Genomic DNA, 27437 nt, shown 5'->3' with positions numbered 1-27437 from the left:
GGTGGCCCCCAGGGGGAGAGCATTCTCTGTGGGCGCGCCTGCCCTCTGGAATCAGCTTCCGGTTGAGCTCCGGATGGCTCCCGACCTTCGCTCGTTTCGCCGCGACCTGAAGACTTGGCTATTTGAACTTGCCGGCCTGGACTGAGAGATTGGGATTTTAGATTTTTAAATTTTAAAAATTTTAAATTTTAGAATGTGTTTATTGTTTAGGGCTATTTGATTTAATTCTATTTTAACTTTTATACATTATGTGTTATTTATAGTGTTTTAATTGCCCTGTACACCGCCCCGAGTCCCTTCGGAGAGGGGCGGTATATAAATCCAAATAAATAAATAAATAAATAAATAAATAAATAAATAAATAAATAAATAAATAAATAAATAATAAAGGCTGATTGGTTGATTGGTTGATTGACTGAGTGAGTGAGTGAGTGAAATTATATTGCAACTCAGTTTAGCCTGATAAAGGTTGCACAAAATGGCCTGAGAAAGCCCATAAAAAAAGGAGCTTCAGCTTAAGGGATTTCTTGAGAAGAGCACTCCAGGTGACAAGTGACACATTTAAGCCAATAATGAGATATTATTAGCTTAATTCTGGTTTTAGCTCTAGTCAGCCCTGTTTCTACCTAAGAGCTGCATTTGAGATGTGCTCTGGAGTACCAAATATGGAGTTAAGGAATTTGGACTAAACAGGTTCCAGCAGACTAAAATTAGACTATGGACCGATAGTTGCTCCAAATAATAGTTGTGCTAAACCCTTTGCCTTGTGTGTCATGATATCATAGACTGCTGTGGTAGTTCATTGGGCCAGATTACAATGTAATCAGCTCAATTGTCTTGCACAGATCCATCCATATAGTCTGCACCAACACCATCTGGATTCTAAACTTATGATCCATGGAACATTTCACAGGAACGTATCACCAGGCATTAAGCAAGAAAAAAAAAAGAATGGCCTCAAAATTTTATGGCAAGAATCCTTTTCTCAGGAGCTACAAGTTGTAGAGTTTCCACTCAAAATTAGCATGCAGGATGAATGCATTTGTCAGATATCAGATATCTCCAAGAAAGAATTCAACAAATCAGAATATACTGTAATAACAGAGCATCTTTCAATTGTCAAGTGATCTAAGGGGTTCTCACTCACCACCCACGATGAACAGGAAAAAAAAATCCACAGAGCTGATTCTTTTTTTCTGGTGTTTATAGATCTGAAATATTTACATCCACATTTTTACACATAATACTTCATGGCAGCATTCCAGTATAACACGCTTGTCAGAAAGCAGGAGAGCAGGGGAGAATATTACTGAACAATCCTAACCTATAGGTTCTAGCTATTTAGGTCAAATTATACAATTGTTTTCAACAGAGCGGGAAACCTTACTCCTAACTAACTCCCCTTTGTAGAAGCAACTGTTGAGTATGCCATTGTAAGACTGGTTTGCACAAATACATTATCTTACCATACCAACTAATCTTTGAGGTTTAGAAAAAGTTGATTCCAAGGTTTAGGAGGGAACACCACCATATTATAATCTTTGCCAATCTTGTGCACTTTAGGCTGTTTTGTTTATTTTAGTCCCCAAGAATGCCATCTGGAGGAGTCATGCTGCCTGCAGGTATCATGATATTGATCTCCAACCCAAACAGTGACCCTCCAAATATTTGGACTCATTCATGCCCAGCTAAAAAGGTTCTTCAGAATGAACTCTGCCTGAAACCCAAAGGAGGCGCTGCTCTATGACCATGAATGAACTCAGGGTCCAACTATGTGTAAACTGGCTTCATCTGCTCATGTGATTGATGAGGTGAAAATGATGGTACATAACCATCAGTAAACCTAACAGACATTACCAAGGCAGAGTGGAGTGGTGGGAATTTTCCTGTGATTGGCTTGGAGTAGCCAATCTTTGGGGCTCTGTAGGTGGTCCTGCCAATTTCTGGCAGGGCACTTATTTATGCATTGTCCCACCTCCTCAGAGATTTTGTAAACAGATCATCTCTTATTTCATTGTTAATCTCCACCAACCACCCCCCATGAAGTTCTTAGCAATAAGAGTTCTTCTTCCTCTTAGGAAAGCCTTGCCAAGGCATTGTTTCTTTGTGTCCCATATTAGTTTCCAAAATAACATCTGCAAACAAGGAATCTGGATGGCAAAGCAGAGCAATCTCTTCTCACAGCTGGCTAGCAAGCAAGAAGGAACTGAGGTGCCTCTTACTAACTGCCTAATCCCATTTGTTTTCCCATTTATCTGATCCACTCTCAAGGCTGCATTTGGCTTCTGTTGCTAGCAATTGTCTTGCTGGATATTTTATTGAATCACATTGTCTTCAAATTATACACTTCATGTGCTGCTGCTGGCTATTTCCAATTTGGCTACTATCGGTTCTGAAAGCTTCCAGTCACCGGGTGTGAAGTTGCATCAATTGCAACATGAAGTCACTTGTGCTGAATCTTCATTTTTAAATAAAAGTGGTGCCCAGAATCTGATACGTTCCTAAGCTTGCAAGGTATTATTTATCATGCATTTATTACATTTCTATTCCACCTAAAAGTGGTGTCTATTGTTTGCCTCCACTCAGGTTTAGCCTCAGAACCACCCTTGTGAATTAGGATAGGTTGAAATTAATCTAAGGTTACTTAGGATCACCAGGCTAAGTGGCAACTTCAATTTGGCAGATATTCCCAGCCCTGGTTCAGCCTACGAAGAACTAAGCCGCAATTTAGGAAAATTCTATATGCAACTGACTTCCATGAAGACAAGCCCAGGCTCCAGTTGGATATATAGAAATGGGTTAATGTAACTCTATTTTATCCTCCTAATGTATTGCTCAAAGTACCGATCTATTTCAGAGGGGGAGCAACATAAAAGGGGATAATCTAATTTCAAGCTGTCTAGGGAAGCTCAGGCAGGCTGTCAAAACAGACGTGAAATCCCAAGCACCAGAGGAGAGAACCAGAAGATTTCTCCCACTTTGAGCACTTTTTATCCAATGCATCATTTGTTTAAAAGCATCCCACTGGGGGGGGGGGGGGGAAAGCCTGACTTTGTACGGAGGCAACAGGCAGTTTAGTATACATATGTGAAAATGAAAGAGCACAGACCTCAGCAAGCAGTTGGTCAATTCTTCCCAAAATAGCTGTCTCCATTTGGTCTGCGGAGAGGCAGGCAGCCGGGAGCGGAGTGGATCTGTCCACCTCCAAATGCGAAACCCTGGACTGCAGATCTGATGTCCTGAAGTACAGCAAGAGGCTCAGCACCAAAGAAAGTAAAGAGATTCCAGGCAGCCCCGAGCTCAGCAGCAGAGGTACCATACAGCATCTTTCTCCATCTCCTCCCGTCCTGGGATGTGTGAGGCAACCGGTCTCCAAGCTACCAGGAGCGGCCCCTTTGCAGCTCTTCTCTTCTACCACCATTCCTTCCCTGGCCTGAGAGGCAATAAATAAAAATAAATACTGAATAAATAAAACAGGGATCTTCCTCCCAGAAGCCCGTGATCCGAGATGCAGGAAAGGGCACCACCATTCAGAAGACTCCCCAGAGCCACTGAAGAGAAGAAGGAGAGGTAGCAAGCCGAAACAAAAATGGATGTAGAACCAAGTTGGTGGGGGAAGGAATGGATGTATGTGTGTGTGTGTGTGTGTGTTTTCTCAAAGAGGGGGAGTAAAAATCAAAAGTTCTTTTGAGAAGACAATTGGATCAAAGTTGCTGTTGTTGCATATATATATTTTTCCTTTTAAGCTTCCTTTATTGTTGCTGATCTTCCTCCTCCCACCCTCTTGGTCAGATGGTCAGATCCTGTGTGGAATAGGCAACAGTCTGTGCATATAGGTCCCCATTAGAGAGAGGTAATTCTCAACTGATTGCACATTGCAGTGTGACTGTTCCTGATTTCTCTGTAACATGACACCCTCTCTCTCTCTTTCTCTCTCTCTCTCTCTCTCACACACACACACACACACTGTCTCAGATGAGTTGGCTGCACGCTGTTTCCCAAAGCAAGTTCTCCTGTTCTCTCTGCAATGATTTATTTATTTATGCAAAACCACTGGGTGGGATTGGATTCTCGGCTCCCGCCTACTGTGAAGCCCACCAGTCCCTAAAGGACTTACTGCAGTCATTTATAGCTGCAAATAAGCTATGGTAAGGATAAGGGGCAAGATTTAGGCTGCAGATCCCCTTCTTCACAACCACCGGCTTGATACCAGGTTAGGTAAAATCATGTGGCCTTGTCTGAATGTTCCTTATCATCATAGAACAGTGGTCCCCAACCCCCAGTCCGTGGACCAGTACCGGGCCAGGGCATGCCAGCAACTGGTCCACACAAACAAACAAGCGGGATGCAGGCAGCACACAAAACCATGCACCCTCCAGTCCGCAGAAAAACCTCTCTCCACGGAACTAGTCCCTGGTGCCCAAAAGATTGGGGACCTCTGTCATAAAAGACATTAGCATCTTCCTGGCTCACTGTTCCAGACAGCTCTGAGATTTTATTGACTGACACCAACTGAGAAGTAATAAACTTTGGCCAGTGGATCTGCATTTTCCGTCTGATTTACCATGAAGTCGTCGGTCTTTTGTATGCAGGCTCCCGGCGTCTGCATTCTTTTGGCAAGTTGGCATTACACACCCATGAAGGAAGTTATTAATCCAAACTCCAGCCTGTAATGAGCAACACAGAGATGTAGGATCTGGATTTATGGGACTTTCTGCTGAACTTGGCATAAATATAGTTTTCAAGTAAATTCTGGGTAAGATTAAAGAACGGATTCTCCATTATGCTAATCATGTCATGGCAAAACATATTCAGGGTTCACAGAGAAGCAGAGGATCCACAATCCTGTTCCAAACTTTCACTGATCCTACTAATGTTGGTAACTGCCAGTCTGCTGACTAATTTTACAGAAATGTATCCACCGTCTTAGAAGGAAAATGAATATAATGAATAAAACAAGCTATCCCATCCGTTAACAGGTTTTAAATGCAATTTATGCATGAAAGGCGACAGATTGTGGAATGTGATGCAACCTTGGCACCTTTAAATTTAATTGGGTCCTGGTAGTACTTAGACGCGGTGGCTCAGTGGGTTAGGACGCTGAGCTTGTCGATCAGAAGGTCGGCAGTTTGGCGGGTCAAATCCCGAGTGCCGCATAACAGAGTGAGCGCCTGTTACTCGTCCCAGCTTCTGCCAACCTAGCAGTTCGAAAGCATGTAAAAATGCAAGTAGAAAAATAGGGACCACTACGGTGGGAAGGTAACAGTGTTCCGTGCGCCTTTGGCGTCTAGTCATGCCGGCCACATGACCACGGAGACGTCCTCGGACAAGCGCTGGCTCTTCGGCTTTGAAACGGAGATGAGCACCGGCCCCTAGAGTCGGAAACGACTAGCACGCATGTGCGGGGGAACCTTTACCTTTTTAGTACTTAGACTAAGTTGAAACTAGACACAAATGGCTTTCAAAAATTCTCCACCACAACTGGGGGACACTGAAACTCGGTGAATGATTTCTCCAAACTTCTTAGACAGTTCTGCACTTCAGCAGTCGCAAAAGCACCATTAGCCTCCCCCCCCCAAAAAAAACCTCAAAGGAGGAGGGGGGAATTTATTCCTGAGGGTTTCACTTGGGCTTAACAACAGTCTAGGAAGCCAGAGAGGCTCCAGACTGCTGGGGAGATGTTTGTAAAATGAAAGACAGAATGTTCGTGTTCAGCGCTTGGCCCCCTCACAATGAAACACATGCAAGAACAGCACGTTCCATTCATCGGGACCTTTGAGAAAACTTCCTCTTTTGAAATAATTTCTGTAGCATTGCTTTCCTTTCTTTTGACGAATGAAATGAAAATGAAAGCAAATGCAGGACAAAGCAAGGGAAGTAAATCATCACTGAGTTAAGTGAAGGAGAACCTCTGTTACCTCTGTTGGGGTTTTTTTCCTTCTGTTTTTATAACGTTGGTGGTCTCCTAAAAATTAGTGAGAAATGTCCCTCAAACATGGAGATATGGATGGAAAGTGGCATAGAAGAAGCATACAGCTGACACAAGGAGGAAGTTTGGAAGCTGTCTTGTGTCTTACATTTCCTTTCCAGAGCCTTTGCATTCCTATGCTGTGACTCAGAATCTCTTCTCTTCTCTTCTCTCCTCTCCTCTCCTCTCCTCTCCCCTCCCTTCCCCTCTCCTCTCCCCTCTCCTCTCCTCTCCTCTCCCCTCCCCTCCTCTTCTCTTCTCTTCTCTTCTCTTCTCTTCTCTTCTCTTCTCTTCTCTTCTCTTCTCTTCTCTTCTCTTCTCTTCTCTTCTCTTCTCTTCTCTCCTCTCCTCTCCTCTCCTCTCCCCTCTCTCCTCTCCTCTCCCCTCCCCTCCCCTCTCCTCTCCTCTCCTCTCCCCTCTCCTCTCCTCTCCTCTCCTCTCCCCTCCCCTCCCCTCCCCTCCCCTCCCCTCCCCTCCCCTCCCCTCCCCTCCCCTCCCCTCTCTCCTCTCCTCTCCCCTCCCCTCCCCTCCCCTCCCCTCCCCTCCCCTCCCCTCCCTTCCCTTCCCTTCCCTTCCCTTCCCTTCTCTTCTCTTCTCTTCTCTTCTCTTCTCTTCTCTTCTCTTCTCTTCTCTTCTCTTCTCTTCTCTTCTCCCTCGCCTCTTCTGTCACTTTTTTTCTCAGCTAACATACTGATTTTCATAAACAGCCTGTTCCCTCTATCCATCTCTTTTCTTTATTTTCCTTGCCCTGATTAGTATTTATTATTTATTTATTTATTTATTATTTAAATTTATATACCGCCCTATTCCCGTAGGACTCAGGGCCGTTTACAGGGAAAATTAAAATACATAGCATACAAAATTAAAATCAGTTAAAACTATTAATTAAATTATAGTCCCTGAAGTTAAACTAAAAACCCAATTAAATTAAATTAAATTAAAACCCCTCAGTCTGGGCCAAACAGCTCTAAGAACCAGGTTTTCAAGTCCCGGCAAAATGAGCGAAGGTCGGGGGTTTTGTTTTCTGCACCTCCAGTGGGTAATGTACTTCCATTATTCCTTTCAGCACTATTCCACTAGAGCAGACATGTCAAACACAAGGCCTGGGGGCCGGATCCGGCCCACGAAGTGGTTTCATGTGGCCCCCGAAGCCATCCTGGAAACAGTGAGGGAACGGCCCCCACTGCCTTGGCCCTGGCCCAGAGAACCTCCTTCTGCCAGAGACCCTCAGATCTATCCCACTCCTGCCCAGGCCCCCATAGGCACCCTTGATGCGAACGATGTAGAGCTGGCCACGCCCACCCAGTAGGCCATATGCACTCTAGCCACGCCCACCCAGTAGGCCACGCCCACCCTGGCCATACCCACCCGGCCCCTTGAGGGCAACCGCAATGCTGATGCGGCCCTCAGTGAAATTGAGTTTGACATCCCTGTGTTAGGGTAAAACAAAAATCTATACCAATCCCTATTGGAATATCAATAGGAACATGGCCTAGGTATAAGAGTCCCACAATATCTTCTGTGGAAGAAATTGTCAAAAAAACACAAAACCCCTAGTCAAAATGATGCTTACAGTTACATGATTGAAGCCTTTCCCTTTTGCACACATGTCAACATGTGGTCCTATCTTGACATTTTTACACTTCCCCTCTCCCACAAAATGCCCCTGGGCACAAAGGATCAGGAGTACTAATTCATGAAGAGATACAGTAGATAGATGATAGATTATATACATATAATTTAATGTAATAATTTAATTTAATATTTGCATTTGTATACCGCCCTTTCCCTGAGGACTCAGGGCGGTTTACAGGGAATTAAAATCAAAACATACAAAAGTTAAAACCAATTTAAAAAGCATTAAATTCACCCTGTACATTAAAACCCCAGTTAAAATTTTCCCCTCAGCCTGGGCCCGAGAGCTCAAAGAGCCAGGTCTTCAGGCCCCGGCGGAATGATCGGAGGTCGGGAGCAGTCCTCAGCTCTACTGGCAGCTGGTTCCAGAGGGCAGGCGCTCCCACTGAGAAGGCCCTATCCCTGGGTGTCACCCGCCGGCAATCTCTCACCGGCGGAACCCTGAGCAGACCCTCCCTGTGGGAGCGCACTGGGCGAAGGGCGTTTGATGCCGGCAGCAGGTGTTCCCTCAAATAACCCGGACCCAGGCCATGTAGGGCTTTATAGGTGATAACCAGCACCTTGAATTTCACCCGGAGGGCAACCGGAAGCCAATGCAGCTCGCGGAGTAGAGGTGTTACATGGGAGTATCGGGAAACCCCCATTACAACTCGCGCGGCCGCATTCTGCACCAGTTGAAGCCTCCGAGTGGTCTTCAAGGGCAGCCCCATGTAGAGAGCGTTACAGTAGTCCAAACGGGAGGTCACAAGCGCATGAGTGACTGTGCGTAGGGCGTCTCGGTCCAGATAGGGACGCAACTGGCGCACCAGGCGAACCTGTGCAAAAGCCCCCCTGGTCACGGCTCCTATGTGATCTTCAAAATTGAGCCGTGAATCCAGGAGGACGCCCAAGTTGCGAGCCCTATCAACGGGGGGTAACACCTCACCCCCCATCATAAGAGGTGGAATAACTTGGTTAACCCGAGACGCCGATATGCACAGCCACTCAGTCTTGGCGGGATTGAGACGAAGCCTGTTTCTCCCCATCCAGACCTGGACCGCCTCCAGGCACCGGGACATCACGGAGAGGGCATCACTGGGTTGGTTCAGGGTGGAAAGAAAAAGTTGGGTATCATCAGCGTACTGGTGATACCCCACCCCAAAACCACGAATGATCTCCCCCAGCGGCTTCATGTAGATGTTGAACAGGAGGGGCGAGAGAACCGACCCCTGAGGGACTCCACAAATGAGAGACCTCGGGGCGGATCTCTGCCCTCCTGTCAACACCGACTGCGAGCGGCCCTGGAGGTAGGAGGAGAACCACCGTAGAACGGTGCCTCCCACTCCCAACCCCCTGAGACGCCGCAGCAGGATACCATGGTCGATGGTATCGAAAGCCGCTGAGAGATCTAATAGGACCAGGACAGAGGAGCAACCCCTGTCCCTAGCCCTCCAGAGATCATTCACCAGCGCGACCAATGCCGTCTCCGTGCTGTGTCCGGGCCTGAAGCCCGATTGGTACGGGTCCAGATAATCAGTTTCCTCCAGGAACAGAGGGAGCTGATGCGCCACCACACTCTCAACAACCTTCGCCAGGAAGCGAAGGTTGGAGACTGGACGATAGTTGTTTAAAACAGCCGGGTCCAAAGCAGGCTTCTTGAGGAGGGGTCTCACCACCGCCTCCTTCAAGGCGGCAGGGAAGACACCCTCCTTCAAAGAAGCAGTTATCACTGCATGGAACCAGCCTCTTGTTCCCTCCCGAGCCGCATAAGCTAGCCAGGAGGGGCACGGATCCAACAAACAGGTGGTGGAGCTCAGTCTCCCCATGATCCTGTCCACATCATCAGGGGAAACAGGGTCGAACTCAGTCCAGATAACGTGCTCAAGACCGCCTGATTCCTCCACATCAGACTCTGCCCAGTCAGAGTCCAAGCCGGTCCGGATCCGAGCGATTTTGTCCGTCAGATGATGACTAAACTCCTCGGCTCGTCCCTGCAAGGGATCCTCCCTCACCTCCTGGTTAAGGAGGGAGCGAGTCACCCTAAACAGGGCGGCCGGGCGATTATCTGCGGACGCGATAAGGGCGGCAAAGTAGTTAGACTTCGCCGTCCTTATCGCCGCAAGATAAGACCTTATGAAGGTTCTTAACTGCAATCGGTCGGATTCGGATCGGCTGGATCTCCAACCGCTCTCTAGACCTCGTCTCCGACGCTTCATCTCCCGGAGCTCCACAGAGAACCATGGAGCCCAACGGGATCTGCGCCGAGTCAGAGGTCGCATGGGTACAACACAGTCGAGTGCCCTGGTGGCAGCCGTTTCCCAGGCCTCCACCAGAGCATCGACTGGGCTGTGGGTAAGGGTGATAGGTATCGGCCCAAGCGCCCTCTGGAACCGATCCGGGTCCATTAGGCGCCTGGGGCGGAACCACCTGGTCGGTTCCGCCGCCCAGCGGCGGGGGATGGCATGACGGAAAACCAGCCTCAGGAGGTGATGATCTGACCATGACAGAGGGGTGATGGACGGAGAACCCCCTCCCAGATCATCCAACCACTGTCCAGACAGGAACACCAGGTCGAGAGTATGATCCCCCTCGTGAGTAGGGCCCTCAATAACCTGGGTCAGGCCCATGGCTGTCATGGAAGCCATGAACTCCCGAGCTAACTCCGACGACCCCCCCAGTGATGGCAGGTTGAAGTCACCCAGGACTATAAGCCTGGGGAACTCCACCGCCAACCCTGAGAGGGTGTCGAGCAGCTCAGGCAGGGCTGTTGCCACACAGCTGGGCGCCAGGTATGTGAGCAACAAGCCCAACTGAACCCGAGGACCACATCTCAAGAGGAGGGATTCACTCCCGGCCATCTGGACAATGGTGGCCTCCCGGGGACACAAAGTCTCCCGAATAACCACTGCCACCCCACCACCCCTGCCCTGAGCCCGTGGCTGGTGCAGCACCCGGAAACCTGGCGGGCATAACTCGGTGAGAGGCACCCCTCCCTCCGAACCCAACCAAGTCTCCGTGATGCACGCTAGATCCGCACATTCCTCCTCGATCAGATCACGGATGAGGGGAGCTTTGTTAACTACGGATCTAGCGTTAAAATAGACCAACCTGAGCTCAGGGGCCTGATCACCCTCATCCCCGGGTAAGAGGGTGCTAACCGGAGGGTCGGAGCGCGCCACCGCTCGGAGATAGCGGGGGCGCGATCCCAGATGTTGATATGGCCCTCCGCGCAAACACCTGCTGCCATACCCTATCGCCGTGGGGATTCGATGCCCCACCCCCACATTCCCAGCGCCAGCAGCCACCTCCCCCGACCCCGTCCCGTCGGGACCTCTAACAGGTCCAGACTGAGTGCCGGTTACAGATTCCTTCCCCACCCTCCCCTTCCTCCCCCTCCCTAACCTCTTAAAATAACCGGCTAAGAATCTTATCAGGGGCCTCTTAGCGCGTCTTAACTCGAGGCCCCTGTCCAAGCCCAACCACCTCTCGGAGTCCCAAAGCTTGGACCCGTCATTAAGGGGAGTATGGAAACAGGCGACAGGTCGCGCCCATGAGGCAGGAACCGCCCTAAGGGCATACAAATCCGCTTCGGAATAACGGTAGATCATATTGCGCTCGAATAGTCTCTCAGGGCCGATGTTACAAATATATCCAGAGGATCGCTCGTTGATGGTACATAGATGGAGAAAGAAAAAGTCCAGTGGGCGTATCTCTCAATCTGCAATCATTGCGTCCATGCAAAAACTCAGAAAACATCCTCTAGTAATGCTCCACACTACACCTTGCTGATATAGTGCCAGAAATAGAAGATAGTTTAAATTCTGATAGGACTTCGTGCTCACAGGAGAATAAAGGTAAAGGTAAAGGTTCCCCCGCACATGCGTGCTAGTCGTTTCCGACTCTAGGGGCCGGTGCTCATCTCTGTTTCAAAGCCGAAGAGCCAGCGCTTGTCCGAGGACCTCTCCGTGGTCATGTGGCCGGCATGACTAGAGGCCAAGGCGCACGGAACACTGTTACCTTCCCACCGTAGTGGTCCCTATTTTTCTACTTGCATTTTTACGTGCTTTCGAACTGCTAGGTTGGCAGAAGCTGGGACGAGTAACAGGCGCTCACTCTGTTACACGGCACTCGGGATTCGACCCGCCAAACTGCCGACCTTCTGATCGACAAGCTCAGCGTCCTAACCCACTCAGCCACCGCGTCCCTGTCATGACTGGAGACAAAGGGCTATTAGCCCCTCTTATATACCTAGCCAGGTATACCTGGGACCAATCCCCTTATCTGGATTTCCCACCAAGGACCACCCTGCCAATCCGGACAGGGTACCCTGCCACCTGGTGGTGTCGGTGGCTCAATCCTGTGGAAACATCTGCTATATACATAACACTCATGGTATACATAAGGAGACTTTGGTGAGCCAAACTCACCAAAAAGGAAAAACGCTGTGGGACTTAACTCAGAGGGCATAGGGGCCCTCATAAGATAAACAGAAAAAAAAGCATATTAAAAGTTTGCCTATTAGAGGGTCATCAGCTAGAGTCAGGCCAGTTTCTAACTCACCTGACTGAAATAAATGAAGTTGACCGGCGTCAACTTCCCTCCGTCCAGTGCGCTCCCACAGAGAGGGCCTCCTCAGGGTGCCGCCGATCAAAGAATGCCGATTGGTGACCCCCAGGGGGAGAGCGTTCTCTGTGGGCGCGCCAGACCTCTGGAACCGCTTACCGGTTGAGCTCCGGACGGCCCCCGACCTTCGCTTCTTCCGGCGCGATCTTAAAACATTCTTTTTCGAAGCTGGCCTGGTCTGACGGGATGGGGTTGGGTTTTTAAAACTAGTTTTTAACTTAATATGTATTGATTTTATGGGCATGATGTTTAATGGTTTTTTAATTTTTATATTTGATCTTTATTGTGTATTGCCCTGTTCACCGCCCTGAGTCCTTCGGGAGAAGGGCGGTATAGAAATCAAATTATTAAATTAAATTAAATTAAATTAAAGTTCCCAAATCTTTAAGTTTCTTAAATCTAGATGAGAGTCCTTTCAGTATTTAGCAACACAAAGGTGTGCCTTAAGACTTGAACATTGGACGCTATCTAACAAAATAAAATTCAGTGGTGAAAAAGTAAGGTTCTACATTTTGGCAAGAAAAACCAAATGCACAGGTATAGTATAGGTCAAGGGTAGGCAACCTCGGCTCTTTTATGACTCATGGACTTCAACTCCCAGAATTCCTGAGTCAGCATAGCTATGCTGACTCAGGAATTCTGGGAGTTGAATTCCATGAGTCATAAAAGAGCCGAGGTTGCCTGCCCCTGGTATAGGTGGTACCTTGCTTAATAGTAGCAACTGTGAGAGGGATTTTGGACAATCACTTAAATATGCTGCAGCTGCCAAAAAAGCCAACACAGTGCTAGGCTGCTTTAACAGAGGGATAGAATCAAGAGCACGTGTTAATACCACTTTACAATGCCACACTTGGAATACTGCATCCAGTTTTGATCACCATGATGTAAAAAAGATGTTGAGACTCTAGAAAGAGTACAGAGAAGAACAACAAAGATGATCTGGGGACTGGCCTCCATATAAGGAACGGTTGCTGGGATTGGGTATGTCTAGTCTAATGAAGAGAAGGGTGAGGGGTGACATGATAACAGTGTTCCAATGTCTCAGGGGCTGCCACAAAGGAGAGGGAGTCAAGCTATTCTCCAAAGCACCTGAAGGCAGGACATGAAGCAACGGGTGGAAACTAACCAAAGAGAGAAGGGACCTAGAACTAAGGAGAAATTTTCTGACAGTTAAAATACTTAATCAGTGGAACAACCTGCTCCAGAAGTTGTGAATGCTCCAGCACTGGAAGTTTTAAAGAAGAGACTGGACAGCCATTTGTCTGAAATGGTATAGGGTTTCCTGCCTGAGCAGGGGGTTGGACTAGATGACCTCCAAGATCCCTTCCATCATCATCATCATCATCATCATCATCATCATCATCATCATCATCATCATCATCATCATTATTTTTTTTTATTATTATTATTATTATTATTATTATTATTATTATTATTATTATTATTATTATTATTATTATTATTATTATTATTATTCCACAATCAAAGAGGGCACTGATGTGGCAAAGGGCACCCTCAAAACAGCAATAGATTGGAGCAACGTCCTCATATGGTAGTAATAATAATACCTGACTTTACAATGACGCTGCCCCGCTTTCAACACTAGAGTTAGAACAGGTTCCAACTGCTGTGCTGAGATACAGAGGTTTATTTGAAGATTGTGTGGAAAAGGCTCCTCGCACTAAAATATTGGAATTAATTGCTTGAGGCGACGAACCCCTCTTCTTAAGCACAATAGCTCCATTGACCTGAAATCTCTATTGCTTCTTTCTGAATTTTCTGGCCGACACCGTGTCCATTGGGGCCTGTTGGATTCATATAGACCTGCTGATAGAAAGGAGCCTGAGGCTCCTGTGAGGTGTGCTTACTCAAACACACGCTGAAAATTGGCCTCTCAGAGGGAGTTCCCTTCTGACTCCTGGCCTGTCATTTACCGAGTTTAAATGAACGTTTTTGCATGCGGTCTGTGCTGGAAATTGCTGGCAAGGAGACTTGTATCCGTCTCTGGATGGGGCTCACTTTCAAGAGTGTTTTGAAGGAATGGACCTTTGGGGATTTTGTTGAAGAGCCAGAGAAAGATCTGTTTCCCTTCAGTCAAATCAACCTTTGAAGAACCCAAAGCAAGGAGTGTTGTTGTTTTTTCCCCCCTGTGAGCAGACATATCCTTTTTGCAAGCCACTTGTTTTCGTAAACGAGATTTTAGTGTCTGCTTGACAGGAAATCCTTTCTTAATTTCTTCTAATGGGTTCCTTGTCATTTAGCAGCTCAGATGAATGTTGTACTTTTGGTACGCTTAGCAAACATTCTCCTATTAACAGATACCCTCTCTCAACAGCTTTTCATGACTATGCATGATCTACCCTCATATATTGTGAGGTGATGAGGAAATGTTCATTCATTTCTGGAGAACATTTAGTAGATTTTTCCTTAGCTTCCTGACTGAGATATGCAAAAGAGCAGCAGCATGCTGGTGCTGCTGCACCCCATGCTGACAGACGGCATCCTCCTACAACATAATGTAAATGTTAGAAAAAAAGTAGAGAGAGGGCAGGGCTCTGAAGATCCCCACAAGGCAGGGATCCAGGGATAGACTTCTTTCCACTCCCGCCCCCCCCCCCCATGTTAGATAGAACTGGCCCTGGAGCAAGAAAGAGAACCACTGCAGCATAATACTTCCTACTACCAGTGCACTAAGCCAGTCCAGAAGGACACCATGATTGATGATATTGAAGACTGCTGACTGATCAAGGAGGGCTGGGATGTATGCATTCCCCTGGCCCGAACCCTCCTGAAATCATTCACAAGTGCAACCAAATCTGTATGAATCCCAACCTGAATTCCAACATAATAGAATCCAGATAGCCCACTTCCTCCAGGATGGTTTGGAATTGCAAACCCACCAGCATCTCCATCTCCACAACATTCTCTGGGGATAGATCACTGCTTCTTTCAGAGCTTGCAGGGCAACCACCACATTCAAGGTTTCTCCACATGGACAAATTTAGGGAGGATAAAGGATGCTTGCAAATTCAAGGCGCTTGTCTTATCATGTCTCATACGGCAGGCACCCAGATAGCCCACCTATTGTCAAAGAACAGATGTGCACCATCCCTATTAGTTCTGCTGCCAAGCCAGGACCTGGTGTGCTTGGTTGAGCCTGCACCTTAGTTATCTTTGGTTCCTATGTTTGTTATTTCTTGATTTTTATGTTTTTGTCTTGTTTATCTTGGTTAGCCACCCAAAGTCATATGTTTTAAATGGATGGATGGATGGATGGATGGATAAGTGGATGGGAGTTTGCATCAGTTTGGAATCTTATCTGTTATTTTATTCCCCATATTTCCATTCTGGAGAACTCTTTTGGGATCCTTTTATCTTCTGCTCAGGCTTTACCACCCTGAATAATTTGCTAGCATTTAGAAAACACTTATTCCCAATTCTGGTATGAAAAAAAATGATGCCCAAAGCAATCCATAGAATGCCCCTAAAAGTTGCTGCCCTATTATAATTATTTATGATTGTATGAACAGCTTAGTTTAATTTGAATTAATTATATACCCAAAGAGAAATATCTCATGTTAAATGTTTGTCCTGTTCGTCCTCACCCCAATGTATCCATAGCCCAAATGAGATCCTTCCTTAGCCTGAAAGTTTGTATATTCCTATTGTGTTGTGGGTTCTCGACCGCATGACAAAGCAACAGACAATTTTCAGCATGGCCACTCTTTATTGGAAAGCTCTGAACTGAACAATAGGGGCTACCTGTACCCCCTTATATACCTGGCTAGGTACACAGGTAGCCAATCCCTTTGTATGATTTTCCCGCTGGGCGCTTATCCGCCAATCCTGTCACGGTACAGCGCCACCTGATGGTGACAGTGAGCCACTGCTTGTATTTTATTTATTCCCATACATAACAATTCCTGCTTAGGATCATTTGTAAATATGATAAATAGCCTGATTCCCAATACACGTCCAAAAGGAACCTCACTACTTATTTTCATTAATTATGAGAGCTGTTTATTCCCACTCAACTCCTATTGTTTATTCAGGTATTATGCCCTCTTTTTTCTTCTTATAACTGAAGGTTTTACTCACAAGCCTTTAATGATTGATCATGTATCCAATGGCTACATGATAGATAGATAGATAGATAGATAGATAGATAGATAGATAGATAGATAGATAGATAGATAGATAGATAGATAGTGTAAAGTCGCGTGCTTCACATAGAGACGGACACAGAGCTGGGGTAAAGATGAGTTTATTCTGAACAGAACGAACTGGGGAAACAGGGAAGCCTGGCGTCTATTTGTACCTGCCCAGGTGGATGGCATCCAATCAGTTCAAACCTGGGCTTCCTGCCAGTGCAGGTGACAATGGGTGTAGATCCTGGCTTCCCACCAGGCTGACCATGCCTGGGGCTGTCAACAGCTTAAGTCATTAGGCTTATCCTGAGTGAGCAGTCATCGCCCGGAGCTGTCCAGCCCCTCTGCTGATCTGCACCATCAGCCTCCTGCTGTGCTGTCCTTTGTGTATGCTGGGAGGCAGGGGGTTCTCTCTGGGCCCGATAAGTGAAAAGCACTGGGAATAAATACCAAGAATAAATAATCCCAGCAGGGTCACCCAAACCATGAAGGTCATCCTAGTTGCCCAGTTAAAGTAAGCAGGCATTTATATTGGACCACAGCAGGGACCATCTCATACTGCACAAGGGAAAGCAATGGAAAAACCACATCCATATTTTACCAAGAAAACCACAAGGATAGAAAATATTTTAAAAATGATTGACAATATAGTATCAAATGACGGGCCTCTCAGGTTGGATGGCTCTCAACATGCTAACATGAGCTAGGGATATTTCAGAATATTAATGGTATTTATGATGAGGCTACATTAAAGCCTCTGGGACATCTAGTTGCCGTTACTGGCAATAGAAAGATGCAAAGACAGAATTAATATAGGAAGATAAGAAGCAAGAACAGGCAACAGCTGAGCACAGTGAAAGGTGAAATGAATCAATTACAGTATACACATTGATATCTTAGTCATCAGCAAATTTAGATCGGCTGAAATTGATCACTTTCAGACAGAAGAGCATGCTGTTTATTACTCAGGATATGAAAAACAAAAAAGGGAATGGTGTTGCTTTTGTAATTAAGAAGGGTATGGCAAGAACAATACTTAGCTACATGCAATCAATGGCTTGTCGTCGGTGTGCCTGTGGGCAATACTGTATGCCAAGGGTATCCTCTGCCAGCGGGGTCAACCAAGCCATAAAGATCATGCCAGCTGCCCATGTAAGGCAAAGGAGCACCTTAGTTAGGCAGTAGCTATATAGGAAGATGCTGGAGGAAGATGAAGATCACTTTAGTGACAATGGCAAAAGCATCATCTATACCAGGGGTAGGCAACCTTGGCTCTTTTATGACTTGTGGACTTCAACTCCCAGAATTCCTGAGCCAGCCATGATGAGGAGAAATGGAGAGGTTTCCATGCTGAGCCATGCTGGCTCAGGAATTCTGGGAGTTGAAGTCCACAAGTTATAAAAGAGCCAAGGTTGCCTACCCCTGATCTACACAGTTAGTCCTCAGCTTACAACTGTTTGTTTAGTGATGGCTTGAAGTTACAATGGCACTGAAAAAAGTTACTTATGACCATTTTTCTCACAATCCTTGCAGCATCCCCAGGGTCACATGATCAAAATTCGGATGCCTGGCAACTGGTTCATATTTAGGGTCATGTGATCCCTTTTGACAACCTTCTGACAAGCAAGGCCAATGGGGAAGCCAGGTTCATGGAACAACCATGTTACTCCCTTAACAACTGCAGTGACTCGCTTAACAACCATGGCAAGAAAGGCCATAAAAAGGGGCAAAATTCACGTAACAAATGTCTTACTTAGCAGCAGAAATTGGGAGGTCAATTGGGTTCGTAAGTTGAGGACTGCCTGTATTGTAAAGGAGAAGGCAATGGTGAGCAACTCCTGTATTTTTCCAAGAAAATCACCGGGATAGAAAATATTTTAAAAGATGGATGGTATAATGCCATTAAGATGGCTCCTTCATGTTGGATGGAACTCAAATCCTACTGAGGAAAAGCCAAGAATCTTTTGAAGTGTTTTTTTAAAAAAATTATTTTATTTTATTCAAATACAAATAATACAAACATAACACACATAAATCTAAATGAAAAACAGTATAAAAAAATACAAATTCTACAGTGCACCCACCCCCCTGGAGACCATTTTTATTACCTATATTTCTTCTCATGTAACAACTAACAATATACAATATATTTCTATTGTGCCCTTATCCCCTCCAAAACAGCATATATTCTTGAGCAGGTCTATTCCCTTTGCCTTGCACCAAGACTGTTTTTATAAAATAATCCCATATTATAATTATTTACTTTAATCATCCCTTTTTAAAATTTAATTTCTGTTGTTAATTTATCATTTATTGCCATATTCCATATTTCATTATACCGCTCATTAGCTTGAATAATCCAATTCCATCTCCAATATTTAACCATCGCTAATCTAGCTGCCACTATCAAATTTACAATCAATTCATTTTTTTGCTTCATTTATATTTTGTTTTTTCACCACTAACAGTAATGTAATCCTCAGTAAGAACCTTTCAAAGTGTTAATGATGTTTTTAGAGTAATTATGTTTATGGTGTGGCTAAGTGAAAGCCTTTGGGAATCTTTTGACTGATGTTGCCATGTAGAAGGAAAATCCACATCTTCAAAGACAGAATTACAATGGGAATGTGGAACATATAAAACATGAACATGGGAAAGCTCAGCACAATGAATGATGAAATGAATTGATATCATAAGCATCAGCAAATTGAAATAGACTGAAATTGGGCACTTTCAGTCAGAAGATCCTACTGTTTACTACTCGCGGCATGTAAAACAAAAAAACATAAATGGTGTTGCTTTCATATCCAGCATGTGCAGAAAAAGATAATACTTGAATAAAATATAGTCAATGCCAAATAATATCAATTAGATTTCAACACTTAATATGTTGATTATCCAAACTGATACTTCATCCATTGATGTATCCAGTTGCTTTAGGTCAAGTTCATCTAAACTCAGCAGAGAAACATGCAAGCTTGTGAATGCAAAAGTTATAAAGAGGAAAAGACAATTCAACTATATGGCCTAAGAAACAGAAATGACTTATCTGTATCTGTCAATCCAATGATTTCTTCATGGCTAATGCAGTCTTCAAAAAACCATAATGATACTTATATATGTGGGTATCACCAAATGGACTGTACAGAAATCTAATTGTATTATTGTTACAAGGAGGTGCAAGACCTCAGTTATAATAGCAAGATGTGAGACTATGGAACAATGGAATAGATCATAGCTTACTCATAGGCAAGTTTTGAGGCAAAGTTAAAGCAGAAGAACAAACCCAACCAGTTTCCATGATGTGATCTTGACCATATACCCACCATCTTCAAAGAGAACATCAGGAACCACTTTGAAGTTCTGAATCTCCGTGATAGGGAACCAGATGAACTATGGAAGGAAATCAAAGAAGTTCTTAAGGATGAATTAAAAAGAGACTGTCAAGACCAAGAAACAGAAGAAAAAGGTGGAAACTGCCCAGAAGAGGGGAATTGCCAAAGCCAAGAAAGACAAAGATCTCAAGGAAAAAACTTGACAAAGGATTTCGGCGAGCTGTTAGAAGGACAAGAAGCAGTATTTTACAATTTGACATCAGTAAAGAGACTGAAGATGGAAACAGACATGGAAAAACAAGAAAAGCCCTCCAATTTTTTTTCAGAACTGAGAAGGAGATTCTATGGTATGCTAAAGGATGACAATGGACAGACCGTTAATTCAAAGAAGATGGAAGCGGTTTATTGAAATTTTATATAGTAAAGATGTCAAAATCCATACTATCTTAAAAAATTATTTCCTACTTACACTGAGATCTACTAGAAAGAAGGACGTTAGAACCAAACTCTAGCCATTATTAAGTCAGAAAGTTACAGAAATGTATAGAATAACTACAGAAATATGGCAAGCGCCAGAAAAAAGAATCTGTAAAGGTTCTAACCAAACTATACCAACAAATTTTGAAAATCAGTGCCCTACAGATTGCAAGAGATCAGTCTGCATAACAGTAGCAAAGAAAATAGACTTCATAGAGTGTGCAGATATGGTACAAATGATATGATTTCAGATGCTAGCAAAATAATGCTATAAGAATATCCAATTCAGATTAGAGCCATACATGGAAAGGGAGATTAAGATGTTTAAAGAAAAAAGAACAAGGAACAAGAGACAGTATTGCTGATACATACTAGATAATTGAGAAAGAATACCAAAAAAGAAGTCAATCTTTCCTTCATTTATTATAGGTAAAGGTAAAGGTTCCCCTGCACATGTGTGCTAGTCATTTCCAACTCTAGGGGCCGGTGCTCATCTCTGTTTCAAAGCCAAAGAGCCAGCGCTTGTCCAAGGACGTCTCCGTGGTCATGTGGCCGGCATGACTAGACGCCAAAGGCGCACGGAACTCTGTTACCTTCCCACCGGAGTGGTCCCTATTTTTCTACTTGCATTTTTACGTGCTTTTGAACTGCTAGGTTGGCAGAAGCTGGGACGAGTAACAGGCGCTCACTCTGCTACACGGCACTCAGGATTCGACCTGCCAAACTGCCGACCTTCTGATCGACAAGCTCAGCATCCTAACCCACTGAGCCACCGCGTCGCTACTCATTTATTATAGAAAACCTTTAATTTGGGAAAGTTGTGGTTGCTTCATTGCTACCGACTGCCACTGTGCTGCTGTGTGGTCATGTGATCTTACAAAATACAGAATAATGGAGCTGGAAGGGACCTTGGAGGTCTTCTAGTCCAATCCCCTGCTTAGGCAGGAGACCCTATACCATTCCTGACAAATGGCTTCCCAATCTCTTCTTAAAAACCTCCAGTGATGGAGCACCCACAACTTCTGGAGGCAAGCCATTCCACTGGTTAATTGTTCTCACTATCAGGAAATTTCTCCTTAGCTTTAGGTAGGATATCTCCTTGATAAGTTTCCATTCATTACTTCTTGTCCAGCCTTCTGGTGCTTTGGAGAATAGGTTGGCCCTCTCTTCTTTGTGGCAGCTGTTCAAATATCGGAAGACTGCTATCATGTCATGAGTCCTTCTCTTTGTTAGACTAGACATACCCAGTTCCTGCAACCATTCATCATATGTTTTAGTCTCCAGCCTGCTAATCATCCTTGTTGCTCTTCTCTGCACTCTTTGTAGAGTCTCAGCATCTTTTTTGTATCATGGTGACCAAAACTGGATGTAGTATTCCAAATGTGGTCTTACCAAAGCAGTATAAAGTGGTAGTAACATTTCACATGAGCTTGATACTGTCCCTCTGTTCATGCAGTCTAGGACTGTATTGGCTTTTTTTTGGCAGCTGTAGCACACGGCTGGCTCATATTTAAATGATTGTCCATAGATCCCTCTCACAATCACTGCTGTTGAGCCAGGTACCACCTGTTCTATACCTGTGATTTGGTTTTTCTTGCTAAGTGTAAAACCTCACTTTTCTGTTCTGTAAGTTTCCCAGCTCCACCCAGTAGAAGCCATTTACCTGCCTGCTGAAAGGGAAGGGAAGGGAAGAGGGATTTCTGGTGCTCCCTCCCAGAATCCCAGAAAAAAAACTCAATAGGGAGGCCTGCAGGAAGTCAGAAGTCACTCCTGCTCCCTCTACTTTTTTTGCCCACCCTTGGTCATTTTGTTTCTCTGTTTAGGTAAAATGGGCCGTGGTGGCTCAGTGGGTTAGGACGCTGAGCTTGTCAATCAGATGGTCGGCAGTTTGGCGGGTCAAATCCCGAGTGCTGCATAACAGAGTGAGCGCCTGTTACTTGTCCCAGCTTCTGCCAACCTAGCAGTTCGAAAGCACGTAAAAATGCAAGTGGAAAATAGGGACCACTACGATGGGAAGGTAACAGCGTTCCGTGCGCCTTTGGCATCTAGTCATGCTGGCCACATGACCACGGAGACGTCCTCAGACAAGCGCTGGCTCTTTGGCTTTGAAATGAAGATGAGCACCGGCCCCTAGAGTCGGAAATGACTAGCATGCATGTGCGGGGGAACCTTTACCTTAGGTAAAATAATCTCTCTGAAACAATGACCCAATGGGGCATGGGTTGTCTAGTTCATTAATATTTGTTTCCTGTGGATTTAAAGTCAGTTGCAGAATCTTTTTTTTCCTTCTACCTTTGATTTCTGACACTGGCCCAGACTCCTGAGCTGGGTGAATGATTTTATAAATTTGTCTTTTCCTATATGCCAGCCACCTCTATTCTCTCCTCCTCTATCATTTCATTTTCTGGCTCTATTATCCAATTTCTGCAGGCCCAGAAAGAACATGTCAGTATAGTTTAAGTCAAATGGGAAGTTTTGGCTACTGAAGCTCTGAGAGTGGGGGTGGAGATAATGCCTTTATCCACAAAACATTCAGGAGTCTTATAATCGTGTGCCAAAATAAACAGACTAATTTAGCTATCAACCACATCCAACTGGTATAACTTTGACTTAAAGGACCTGCTTTGTTTTATAAAGGCCTTCCAGAGACAACTCCTCCCTACCAGACATTTGGACTCACCTTCTAGCTCTTTCATGTTTATATAGATCCATTTTGTTCTCCATCAAACTCGAGCAGAAATACCCATATGAGCGTCTGAAATGGGATTGTGCTGCATTGATTCATTTATTTATTTTATTTAATTTATATACCGCCCTATTCCCGGAGGACTCAGGGCGGTGTACAGGGAGGATTAAAACAAACATACAAAAATTAAAATCAGATTAAGACAATTAATTAAATGAGTCCCTGAAATTTAAAACTAAAACCCAATAAAAATTAAAACCCCTCAGCCTGGGCCAGACAGCTCAAAGAGCCAAGTTTTCAGGTCCCTGTGGAATGAGCGAAGGTCAGGGGCAGTCCTAAGTTCCATGGGGAGTTGGTTCCATAGGGCCGGCGCGCCCACAGAGAACGCTCTTCCCCTGGGAATAACCCGCCGGCATTCCTTAACTGGCGGTATCCTGAGAAGGCCCTCCCTGTGGGAGCGCTCGGGACGAAGGGAGCTTGATGCCGGCAGCAGGTGTTCCCTCAGATAACCCGGACCCAAGCCATTTACGGCTTTATAGGTCATCACCAGAGGTCATGAGGGCTTTATAGGTCATCACCAGATTCAGAGGAGGAGGAGGAGGATCAACAGCCACCATATGAACTATGAACAATCATCCCCAATGGCACTTAAGGAGAAAAAAGAAAACGAATTTTAATCACAGTCATAAGACAGAGATCTAACAAAGAAAGAGATCAGAGAATAATGTATCATACCCAGGACTAATCTTGAGCCAGATTAGGTCTTTACTGTTATGTTACAGTAAAGCCTAACAGGACTGTGATATAGACTTTGGGAGAATGCTTTTTTTTTAAAAAATAATAATTTTATTGAAAGTTTTTAAAAAAACAACAGTAAAATTTAAAATATACTATAATAGAATTAGAAGAACAAAAGACAAAAGGAAGAAAGAAAAGAGAACTCTAAAAAGCAAAAAAACAAACAAACCAGATTTCTTTTTCCAGCTGTTTATCCATTCAAAGAGAAAAAAAATCTGGTTTCAGTTGTATATTAATTTTTGAAATCCAGTGAATCACATGTATGCATTTGAACCCAAAGTCTTCTAGCTTTTTTGCATGTTCTCCAAGGATGGTAAATGACCTTCTTGTTGTTCTCATTTCCAACATAAATTTCAAATAACTTTATACCTTCTATCCAGATAATTTTTCTTACATCGTTTATCACATCATTTTTAAAAAGTTGTTTTTAAGATTATAACATTGTGAAAATTTTCGTCCTTTTAGCCACATATTTCCCCATTGTTTTATCTCTATATTATAACCAAAACATTTAGCTTACTTTATCATATGTTCTTTCACTTGTCCTTCTGTTTCAAATTTCAGTAAATGTTTATACATTTTAGCACTCATATGTTCATCTTATGTACACAATTCCTAACTTAAACATTTCTTTATTAAATATTTAATCCCATCATTCTCTCATCTTGTTTTATTCAGTATGTCAAGAACCAGAATGAATAAGAAAGCATCCCTGTCTTGTTCCTTTCTGTATCTCACAAAGTTTTTAAATTAATTATTTGTGCTTTCTGTGAAATATAAATTGATATTACCTATTTAATAAAGTTATCTCTAAATTTCATATCTTCCAAAACTTTGAATAGGTAAGCCCAATTCAAATTGACAAGGCCTTCTCCACATATAAGAAAATCAACAAAGTTTATTTTTCATTATGTTGCTCCAAGTATTCTTTAATGTTCAGCACTTTTCTTGACCTATAATTCTTTTTGCTAAAGTCAATGGGTACATCTAATCTAATGAAAAGAAGGATTAGCAGTGATATAACAGTGTTCCAATAACTAAGGGGCTACCATAAAGAAGAGGGAGTCAAGCTATTTTCCAAAGTACCTGAAGGCAGGACAAGAAGCCATGGATGGAAACTAATCAAGGAGAGAAGCAACCTAGAACTAAGGAAAAATATCCTGGCAGTTTAGTCAATGGAACAACTTGCCTCCAGAAGTTGGGGATGCTCCAACACTGGAGGTTTTGAAGAAGAGATTGGACAACTATTTGTCTGAAATGGTATATGGTTTTCTGACTAAGCAGGGATTGGATCAGAAGACCTCCGAGGTCCCCTCCAACTCCATTATTCTGTTATTTCTGTTAAAAGTTGTCCCTCTTTATGTATTAATAGTACATTAGCCTCTTTCAACCTCTCTGAAAAAATGCTGATCTATAGGGCAAGCACAACCCTATTGGTTTTTGTGTGTACAAAGAAGAACTAATGGTGACATTTCCAGTTTGAATGAGCTAGTATTACAGTGCAAACTTTGCTTATAATAAAGTTGGCTTAACACTACAGATTTACCTTGCTTTTACTTCACAAGGCCTTTTGAATAACAAAAAGTAAAAACAAGATATTTTGATTATTTTTGGAAGATGGGGAAATAATCAAAACTCCCATGGGTAGCAATCAAATGGTTTCCCTGTCACTCTGATGAATGCCCCCTCAATTGTTTCAGGAATCAAAATTGAACTTATTGTTAACTTTACAAATAATGACCTGCATAAGACAGAAACAGAATAAAATCAGATTGGCAAGAGGTGTAGATTAACACTTGCTTGGTCAAGTGCAAAGTGGATGGAATCTGGAGTTTACCAGATTTCTGTTTCCTATTCCTAACACTTTTAAATATCTGACAAGCAAGACATTGCCTGGCTAAATCAGTAAAATTTGGGATGAATGATGAATGACAGTGAAATTATTGCTTTGAACAAATGATCATTCTCCTCCTCCTCCTCCTCCTCCTCCTCCTCCTCCATACAGATGGTGTTTGGATAAACAGCAGGAAAATGTTAGATTAGACAGTAATCTTCCAGCAGCGTCCGATTTCATCAGAGGCCATACAGATACAGCCCATATTATCCAGCTGGAGTGACAAAGATCTCACTTCCTGTTCACATTAGGTGGCAAGTCATTTAAAGGCAGCTAGCCAAAATGAATAAAATATTTCACCAGTGAGAATAGAAAGGAAAAAAACAACAACCCATCAAAATATCCGTCAATCTCTTCAGAAAATATACCAAAGCACTCTCCTAAACACCAGTACTTTTCATGGACATTGGAAGCTCAAGTGTGTGTTTTTGCATCAATTCATTTCATATGAATAATGCTAGATCCCCTCTTGCACAAAAGACAGTAAAAACCATGTGGACCATCGCTTATATAATTAAAGAATAACAATAGCACTTTGTGTGTTTTTAAATGTGGCAACTTTTAGGATATCTATACGAATGACTGATGAAAATGAATGCTCATTTTCCTCAATAAATAAATAAACAATGTTGTTCTCATTGGTTTGATTAGTCTCTTTATCTGATTTTAGGGCCTGGGCAGAGAACAGATCATGTTTATGTCAAATTTATGCAGAAGTATCAAAAATGCAAACTTTTAAACACCACAATCTACAGATGCGTAAGCATCTACATATAGTACATGTACATATACTTTTACTAGTAAAATAAATTCCCCTCTCTGGTTTGCAGAACTCCAGTATTGCAAACAGAAAGGTTTATTTCCACCCATCCCCCACCCCCTTCAATTTTGGATATGTTTCAGCAGACCCAGAAATAAATTAACTTAGCTATGAAGCAGAGATGGGAACTTCAAGGAACTGAGCTGATTCTGGAGTGTTTCAAAGTGCCTACTTGGAAATGCCTTCAGGTAACTGACCTTGGGTGATGTGAAAGGTCAGCACATGTTTCATTGTTGAGAAAGAGAGAGAGAGAGAGAGAGAGAGAGAGAGAGAGAGAGAGAGAGAGAGAGAGAGAGAGAGAGAGAGAGAGAGAGAGAGAGAGAGAGAGAGAGAGAGAGAGAGAGAGAGAGAGAAGAAAATCTTCCTTGGGTACCCAAATCCTTTGGCTTGCTTTATATTACAACCTTACGATGCATGGAGATGGTTGCACCATTTGCTGCACACTTGTCACAACAGCAGGACTTCGGCAAGTCTTATTCTTTAAAAATGATGTCCTATTGGAGAAAAATATAGGAGGAGGCAAAGAAATCAATCATTTCTTCCTAGTCCCCAGTTTGTCTTATTACTTGAAAGAATGTGATGGTGGGATAACATGATTGTACTGAAAGAACTGGTTTTATAGTAGGTTATCCTGATTTTGTGTCCTGTTTCACATTCTTGCAAAATTAAGAAAGAGTAATGCATGATGAGCATTTGAACCCAGAAGGAGACTTGGATTCCAAGGCCTGGGATAACCAGACTAAATGCTCGTCTGCTAAAGGAAGGATTTGGGAACATCTGCAGTGAAGGGCGTGGGATTAAAGAAAGGATGATGACCGTGCAATTGAATGACAACCCTTCCAAAGGCATCTGAAGGAAGAAATCAAGATGGAAGCCATGATGAAGCAATCAAGGCCTCTCCTTTTTTATGCACATTGCAGGCAACACAAAAATAAACAAACAAAAATAAATTTTAACTCTGACATTTTAATTTTTATATACTTTTTTATATATGAGTGCTTTATTGTACATAACTTAGAGTCCCTCTTTGAGGGAGACGGGTTGTTTAGAAATGTGAAATATAAATGCATACAT

The 27437-nt window shown here is 43.7% G+C and overlaps 1 protein-coding gene across 1 annotated transcript in view; it reads right to left on the bottom strand.

The window, feature by feature from the left end:
- The window catches only part of COL13A1 (collagen type XIII alpha 1 chain), a gene marked incomplete at its 3' end in the record, with an annotated part of 191256 nt that extends 187671 nt beyond the window's left edge, over positions 1 to 3585 (bottom strand). Inside the window, exon 1 of the mRNA XM_081329311.1 lies at positions 3110 to 3585. Coding sequence (XP_081185437.1) covers positions 3110 to 3421 — 312 coding nt within the window. The 5' untranslated portion in view covers positions 3422 to 3585. The remainder of the gene's footprint in view (positions 1 to 3109) is intronic.
- Between the last annotated feature and the right edge of the window lie 23852 nt (positions 3586 to 27437).

The sequence above is a fragment of the Vipera berus genome (assembly GCF_964194415.1).
Source record: "Vipera berus genome assembly, chromosome: 5".
NCBI lineage: Eukaryota > Metazoa > Chordata > Lepidosauria > Squamata > Viperidae > Vipera > Vipera berus.
This window is presented reverse-complemented; position numbering and strand designations above follow the sequence as displayed.